Source organism: Esox lucius, chromosome 14 (assembly GCF_011004845.1).
Source record: "Esox lucius isolate fEsoLuc1 chromosome 14, fEsoLuc1.pri, whole genome shotgun sequence".
NCBI classification, from domain to species: domain Eukaryota; kingdom Metazoa; phylum Chordata; class Actinopteri; order Esociformes; family Esocidae; genus Esox; species Esox lucius.
In genome coordinates this window covers 3820955-3830000 of record NC_047582.1, presented here as the reverse complement: position 1 = coordinate 3830000, position 9046 = coordinate 3820955, and the positions used below count along the sequence as shown (strand labels likewise).

The 9046-nt window shown below is 38.7% G+C and overlaps 1 protein-coding gene across 2 annotated transcripts in view; it reads left to right on the top strand.

The window, feature by feature from the left end:
* dnajc21 (DnaJ heat shock protein family (Hsp40) member C21) overlaps positions 1-7674 on the top strand; it is a 27212-nt gene extending 19538 nt beyond the window's left edge. For both annotated transcript variants that reach the window (XM_010905743.5, XM_010905741.5), the window contains 2 exons: positions 1334-1421; positions 6327-7674. In XM_010905743.5, the coding sequence (XP_010904045.2) occupies positions 1334-1421; positions 6327-6491 (253 nt within the window). In that variant the 3' untranslated portion in view covers positions 6492-7674. The remainder of the gene's footprint in view (positions 1-1333; positions 1422-6326) is intronic.
* Positions 7675-9046: the final 1372 nt, after the last annotated feature.

Sequence of the window (9046 nt, the reverse complement as noted above, 5' to 3'; positions counted from 1 at the left end):
GTTCGAAACAGGCTCCTTAGGGGCAAGACTGAAATTGGACAAAGCTAGAAAAAGCCCTTAATCAATGCGAAGCAAAGAAGAGCCAGGCTGACGTTTGCAAAAGACCATAAGGATTGGACCGTAGAGGAATGGAGTAAGGTCAACTTCTCTGTCATCTTTTCAAATGTTCAGCTTTGCCCAACACCTGGTAGTCCAATGGTTAGACGGAGACCTGGAGAGACCTACAGTGTCTCGCACCCACTATGAAATTTGGTGGAGGAGCAGTGATAATCTGTGAATGCTTCAGCAAGGCTGGAATCGGGCAGATTTGTCTTTGTGAAGGACCCATGAATCAAGCCAAGTACAAGGTTATCCTGGAAGAACACCTGCTTCCTTCTGCTCTGACAATGTTTCCCAACTCTGAGAATTGTTTTTTCCAGCTGGACAACGCTCCATGCCACACAGCCAGGTCAATCAAGGTGTGGATGGAGGATCACCAGATCAAGACCTTGTCATGGCCCATCCAATCTCCAGACCTGAACCCCATTGAAAACCTCTGGAATTTGATCAAGAGGAAGATGGATTGTCACAAGCCATCAAACAAAGCCGAACTACTTGAATTCTTGTGCCAGGAGTGGCATAAAGTCACCCAACAGCAATGCTACAGACTGGTGGAGGGCATGGCAACACGCATGAAAGCTGTGATAAGAAATCTGGGTTATTCCACCAAATATTGATTTCTGAACTCTTCCTAAGTTGAAACATTAGTATTTAGTTGTTGAAAAATGAATATGAATTTGTTTTCTTTGTATTATTTGAGGCCTGAAAACCATTTTTGGTTATTATGACCAGTTGTTATTTTCTACAAATGAATACTCTACCATATTTTTATTTGGAATTTGTGTAATGTTGTCAGTAGTTTATAGAATAAAACTAATCTTTTCATTTTACTCAAACACATACCTATGAATAGTAAAACCAACGAAATGATAATTTTGCAGTGGTCTCTTAATTTTGTCCAGAGCTGTATATACTGTAGTTATATATAGTTATGTATAGTATATTTTTATCAAGTGGACATATGGATATCAGAAACGTAAGTACTTAGAAGAACTGTCTCATGGAAATCCAAAGTACACTGGATGTATTAGACATTTTTGCTGTGGTATCAAAATGGGTATTGAGAATCATCTAATTTCTCTGGTCATAATTCAACATGGAGTCGTGATCTCTAGATCAGTTTATGCCTTCTTGAGTTTGAAAGAGTCCCTGGTATAAACAGATGTGGAATCAGGCGGATTAGCTACTACAAGCATATTGGTGTGTTCTTTTGACTTTTTCTTTATTTCATCAGCTCCGGAAAGACAAAAGCAAAGAAAATTGGAGGAAAGGACAACAAAAATAATGCTAAACCACTGGGAGGAGTGGAGCTTGGAGCAGAGGTATGAAACAGAAACTAGTTGCTCGTAACTGAAACACATTTAAATTTGGTGTCTATACATAGATGCCTGAAGTACACAGTAATGGAGGGAATGCAACCGCTTGAGCGTTGATGTGTTGATGCACAACAAGTTTTCATTGAAGGTTGTTTTTGGACCAATTCTCTTCCAGCAAAGTAGATGATCTGCTATAAGATACTTTTGGCCATATAGTGTATGTGGACGTCTGACCATGTGAGCTTATTGGACATTCCAAATCCATTCCAAATCCTTCCCCAAACTATTGCTACAAAGCACCCAATTGACTAAAATGTCTTTATATCCTGTAGCAAACTCTGAAACATAGCCCCAGACCATCGTCCCTCCTCCACCAAACTTACTACTGTAGGGTTTGTGCATTCCGGTAGATGTTGTCCTGGCATCTGCCTCACCCAGAGTTGTCCAACAGACTGCCAGATAGTGAAGCATGATTCATCACTTCAGGGAACAGGTTTCCACTGCTCCAGAGTCCAGTGGCAGCATGCTTTACACCACTCCAGATGATGCTTGGCATTGAGCATGTTGATGTGAGGGTTGCATACAGATACTTGGCAATGGAAACCCATTTTGTGAAGCTCCCAACACACAGTTCTTGTGCTGATGTTGCTTTCAGAAGCAGTTTGGAGTTCTGTGGTGACTGATGCAATAGATGATAGGCTATTTTTACACACTTCAACCCTTGGAGGCCTCGCTCTGTGAGTTTGTGTGGTTTACCAATTTGTAGCTGGGTTATCGTTGCTCCTAGACACTTCCACTTCACAATTATAGCACTTACAGTTGACTGGGGCAGATCTAGTAGGGCAGAAATTTGGCAAAGGTGGCATCCTAAGAGCCATGTTTAAAGTCACTGAGCTCATCAGTACAACCCATTGTGCTGCCAATGTTTGTCTATAGAGATTTCATGGCTATGTCATGGATTTTATGCACCAGCGTGCAATGGGTATGGCTGAAACACCTGAACTAAATAATTAGTAGTGGTGTCCACATTAGGGGTGTCGCGATATACCGGTATTGACGATAACCGTGATATTTAAATTTTTTATATTGATATCATGTTAATAATACACATACAGTGGGGAGAACAAGTATTTGATACACTGCAGATTTTGCATGTTGATGTCTGTAATTTTTATCATAGGTACTCTTCAACTGTGAGTGATGGATTTTAAAACAAAAATGTAAATAATTAATTAGAATTTTATTGCATGACATAAGTATTTGATACATCAGAAAACCCAGAACTTAATATTTGGTACAGAAACCTTTGTTTGTAATTACAGAGATCATACGTTTCCTGTAGTTCTTGACCAGGTTTGCACATACTGCAGCAGGGATTTTGGCCCTCTCCTCCATACAGACCTTCTCCAGATCCTTCAGGTTTTGGGGCTGTTGCTGGGCAATACGGACATTCAGCTCTTCTATTGGGTTCAGGTCAGTAGACTGGCTAGGCCACTCCAGGACCTTGAGATGCTTCTTACAGAGCCACTCCATAGTTGCCCTGGCTGTGTGTTTCGGGTCGTTGTCATGCTGGAAGACCCAGCCACGACCCATCTTCAATGCTCTTACTGAGGGGAGGAGGTTGTTGGCCAAGATCTCGTGATACATGGCCCCATCCATCCTCCCCTCAATACGGTGCAGTCGTCCTGTCCCCTTTGCAGAAAAGCATCCACAAAGAATGATGTGTCCACTTCCATGCTTCAAGGTTGGGATGGTGTTCTTGGGGTTGTACTCATCCTTCTTCTTCTTCCAAACATGGCGAGTGGAGTTTAGATCAAAAAGCTCTATTTTTGTCTCATCAGACCACATGATCTACTCCCATTCCTCCTCTGGATCATCCAGATGGTCATTGACAAACTTCAGACAGACCTGGACATGCACTGGCTTGAGCAGGGGGACCTTGCATGCGCTGCAGGATTTTAATACTAATGGTTTTCTTTGAGACAGTGGGACTGTGGTCCCAGCTCTCTTCAGGTCATTGACCAGGTCCTGCCGCGTAGTTCTGGGCTGATCCCTCACCTTCCTCATGATCATTGATATCCTACGAGGTGAGATCTTGCATGGTGCCCCAGACCAAGGGAGATTTACGTCATCTTGAACTTCTTCCATTTTCTAATAATTGCGCCAACTGTTGTTGCCTTCTCACCAAGCTGCTTGCCTATTGTCCTGTAGCCCATCCCAGCCTTGTGCAGGTCTACAATTTTATCCCTGATGTCCTTACACAGCTCTCTGGTCTTTGCCATTGTGGAGAGGTTGGAGTCTGTTTGATTGATTGTGTGGACAGGTGTCTTTTATACAGGTAACGAGTTCAAACAGGTGCAGTTAATACAGTTAATGAGTGGAAAACAGGAGGGCTTCTTAAAGAAAAACGAATAGGTCTGTGAGAGACAGAATTCTTACTGGTTGGTAGGTGATCAAATGCAATAAAATGCAAATTAATTATTAAAAAAATCATACAATGTGATTTTCTTGGAAAGGAATAAATCATACAATTTATTACAATTTTTTTTAGATTCCGTTTCTTATAGTTGAAGTGTACCTATGATAAAAATGACAGACTTCTACATGCTGTGTAAGTAGGAAAACCTGCAAAATCGGCAGTGTATCAAATACTTGTTCTCCCCACTGTATGTGATAATATCGTATTCACTAGGTAAAACTGAAGTTCTATTTTTCCAAAATTCCCCTTGGTTGTTCAATACCATATTCATGTCACATATAGACAAATGGTGTATGTGCTTAAAGGAGACAGGACCTATACACTGGTGTTGAAATCAACTCGTTAGCCCCACTAGATCCCCTGGGAGAGATCTGTAAAGACACAACGTTTTAGTACCCCATTCACATGGGAAAAAGGACGTTATCTTCTAAAACCTTTTCATAGCATATTCACTGGGTGAAAATGTTTTGTATTTTTCCAAAAACTCCTCTCAGTGTTAGGCCTTGTGGATATTTTGTTTATCAGTGGCCTTTTCACCATCCATTAATTTGTCTTTGTATGCTTTTATTTTTTTATTTGTACAGTTACGGACTCCCCACCGTCATACATTCTTATTTTGAGTGTAATTCATATGCCAAAAAAGAGAGAAAAGTACATCACACAAAATTTAAGATGATTTTGACTGACAGCAATTTTTTTATTAAAAATGTTCTAAAGATACCGCGATAATATCGTCACCGTGAATTATTTTGGCCACGATAACCGTGTAGAGAAAATCTGATATCGTGACAGCCCTAGTCCACATACACAATATGGCCAAAGGTGTATCAGCTTTTTTTTAAAGGCAACAGATCTAGTTAGCTAGCTTGTTTACTTTGTCATCAAAGTTATTTTCATTAATGACAGTATGATATAATGACAGACAGACAGCGAAACGAGTCAGAGGAGAGAAAGAAAGGAAACGACAGAAAGAGAGCGTGAAGCGAGTCAGAGGAGCGAATGAAAAGAAAGGACAGAAAAATATGTGTGGCTCAGGGAGACAACAAAACAACAGAGATCGAAGTTAGTGGCCCAAAATTAACGTGATAGACTGTGGCTGTAATTTTGATCCATGTCACAAAAAGCATTACTAAAGTATAATCCAAAATAAATATAAACATCTTGGCATTAACTGGAGTTGGGAGTTTAGAAGACTGAGCGAGTGTCTTGCTTTAGCTATAGAGGTAATGCTTCTCAAATGCCTTTGCACTAGATTTTAGATTTAATCAATTTAAAAGATCTCAAATGATCTATGTACTGCCAAGAATTACAATAGGCACTTTTACATAGGCTGAAACACTATTGTAGCGAACAGCATTCAGATTCTCTTTGCGGTGGCCTACATAGCTTTGTGTAGTACCTGTGATTGGCCTTGTTTGAGAGTTGACAAGCATTCCTCTACTGTAGAGACTAAACTTGGGGGCATATCCAAAGAAAATGTATATTAGATAAGATTTAAACTTTGTCATTAAACAGTACAGTACAACGAAATGCAGTTAGTATTTAACCACAGGTGGTGAATAGAAAAGGGCAGAACATGTATTAAGGATAATGTAAGTGGGATGTATAGATGTGCAATGAAGGCAAATGTCAGTTTTTACATAGGTTTAAGAATATCTAAATGAATATTGATATTGCAATATTCATGATAAATATCGCAAAATCACATTTTGTCAATATTGTGCAATCCTATTCTATATTCAACTTTTGTTATATGTCTAATAAGGTGTTTTTACATATCCAAACCAAACTGTTCGCCATAATTATTCGATTCAGCTTCTTATGAGATGACCCAACAGACATCATTATTTTACATAAATAATGCAGTGTTGTTTTGTTTACCAATGCTGCTCTTTACAAGACAACGGCAACACTTTATCTGGATATAATTACTATAATGCAGTTTCATTTTGTATCACAAAATACTTTATGTACAGTGTAAAAAGAGCATTCTCATACATTAAAGCACAGGTGTTAACATAGTCACTTGCCTTAGGGCAGCCTTGAAGCTAACAAGAAATGTGTTAGGGGTTGGTTTGTGTAGTAGCCACAAGGTGTAGCATGACTGGGGTAATTTTATATTCATAGTTTTTCTGTAGTCATTTTGAATCAATTTCATGAAAGTTTGAGATGGAAATAAACCGACTGCACGTTTGTTTTGACTTTTTGTTGAAAATTGTTAACAGTATTTATTAATGTATTTAATTTGTACAGCAATATATTGACTTTAATGTGGTCATGATGTAAACCCACCTAATCTTCACAGAATGACTATCTTTTTAGATATATTCTCATCCATGTCATATAAAGTTTTTTATGTATGTTATGAATCTTTTGGTCATATCAGCCAACCCTAATCCATTTACCAATTGGTCCTCTTCTCTAACCTCCAGAAGGAACTGCACCTACGCTGTGTGACCTGCCACTATGAGTTCTCCACAAGGAACAAACTGTTTGATCACCTTAAGTTAACTGGACACGCTACTGCTGTATCACACAATGGTAGCAGCATTAGTGCAGGGGGAAAGAATAAGAAGGAGAAAAAAAAGAACAGATGATCATGTGACACAGAAGATGAAAATTTTTGTTAAAGACTAAACCGGCCTAAAGTGATCACTTTACACTGGGCTGTTGAGCTGAAGGAGAATGAACTTTCCCCCACAGGAGACTCTAAAAGGCTGATGTTTCAAAACCTTTAAAGACTGTCTGAAAAAGGAGACTGATTGCTGTTTGAAGTTCTTGCTTATTAGAAAACAATCAATGCTCAGATACTTAATCAATGGATTAAGAATGTTCCTTTTTGGTTCCTAAGGGTTTTTTCTATTATAAACCGATACTGATGCAATGACAACTGCAAAAAAAAATATTACACACCTATAGCCAATTACCATTCAAAACTGTACACATTTCATTCACATTTACATGGGATTGTTAACATTTATTAACTGGCTGGTTAATAACATGAATGCTGATTGGCTAAACACCTTAGGTGGCAACAGAGGGTAGAATATAAGCAAGCCAGCCTTTAGAACAGTAAAAACTAAACGTTTTGTCATATCTTTGGTATACAGTCACATACTGTTCTGTAGCTGCTCATTCCGAGTGCTATATATTTACACAAATAATGAACTGTACATACTCATCTCACTTGTACATTGGTCAATAAACCACAGCTGGAAATCTTAATAGTCGTTCTTATGCACGATGCATTGTGGAGTGCCTGGATACAACACAAACCCTTGATGTCATATTGCTATTATAAAGTGGTTACCAATACATGTAAGAGATGTACAAAGTTATGGAAAATCATGCCTGTGGTATATAGTCTCAAACCATAGTATTAAGCCAATCAGGATTTGAACTGTGGAAGTCTATGACTGACAAAACCCATTTAAAAATGCAAACAGATGCTGCAATTCCTTTTTTTCTATAATGGGTATGCTGATTTTGTGACAGAACTCAAATTCACATGAACATATTGCATTCACTTATTTCTGATGAGAGAGTCATAATACCTGGATATTTGAAAAATAAATGGCAACAGTTATTTTATATTTCATTTCCACAGTCTGTTCAGTACAATTCTGACACATTGAATAAGCTAATGGAAATATTTTGTTTACCATTTCATTTCCTTTTTGTGATAGCATAAAATGTGTCAATGAAATATCAATTGACATTGCATTTTCATGCTATATGTGGTTAAAAGACTGTCAAAATGTAAATACAATTGCAATGCTATATTTTGCCTATTGCATTTCTTTGTTCCTCCAGTAGATGGTGCAGCTTGTTAAAGCAGTTGCAATCTGGTTTGCCTTTAACATGTCCAGGGCCCGGTTTTTCAAAAGTAATCCACTAGGATTTTGGATAACGGATTGGATCAAATCTTGAAAACGGGTTTTTCAAAAGAAAAAACATTACATAATCGGATAAGATCATGTAATCCAATCTTGGTTTTGATCCGGATCAAACCTTTAGTTTGGGTTTTTCAGAACTTTTTTGTAGGATTTGGATCACTTTGATCCAAAAAGGGTGGATTCAGCGTGGATTTCATGCCCAAAATGTAATGAAAACATTAAAAATGTATCAAATAATACTATATTTGGATCATGCAGTATCTTACAAGATATCCTATTTATTCATAAGGTTTTAATTTTATTTGTTCATCCGTCAGGCTACAGTGATTAGGTAGGCTTTAACGTATTCAGCCTTTCAGTATAGGCCTACAGCAAAGTAGAAAGAGTTTGGCCTCATAAAATAATCCCCCAAACAGCTGTCAGAATTGACCAAAAACAATACATTTTATTCTGTCAGTAATTGATATATATATTCATCACAATCAAAAATATTTTTGTTTTTAGAATATTTATTAGTGATGCATGCAATGATTACAGAATAACCCAAAAAATGCAAAGAATGGCAATCACCGATTTTTGAAATCCAAAACAAATCCAAATCAGAAATAGTGTCTAACTATTGCGTCCCTTGTTGCACGTCCTGTTTGCTGGCAGAATGCAGGAGGTTGGTTAGGGTCTCCAAGGGGCTCAGGTGCATTATTGTCAGCACAGAGAGGGACATTGCACTTAGTAGCGATGTTGTGCAGGACAATACAGGCAAGGGTTATGTTGCATGCTTTCTGTGGTTCCACTCTCAGGTAGTTAAGGCATGCAAAGCGCCTCTTAAGAACTCCATTTAAACGCTCAATTGCACATCTTGCTCTGCAATGAGCAGTGTTGAAGCGTGCCTGCGCCGGTGTATTTGCTGTTAGAAAAGGAGTAATCAGCCATGGTAGGAGTGGGTAGGCACTGTCTCCTAATATTATGCCATCCAGTCGGTTGGTTTGGAGGTCTCTATATAGAGCGCTCTCCCTCAGGATGCGTGCATCATGGACAGACCCAGGTCACTTGACAACGCAGTTGGTGATGATGAAGTCAGCATCACACACAAGTTGGACATTGATGCTGTGCCTCCCCTTTCTGTTTATAAACTCCCATTCATTCTCACGAGGTGCTTGTATATGCACATGTGTGCAGTCGATTGCTCCAATAGTATTGGGCATATTCCCCAAAAGAAAAAAGCTGCGCTTGGCCTGGGCAATCTGGTTGTCCTTTGG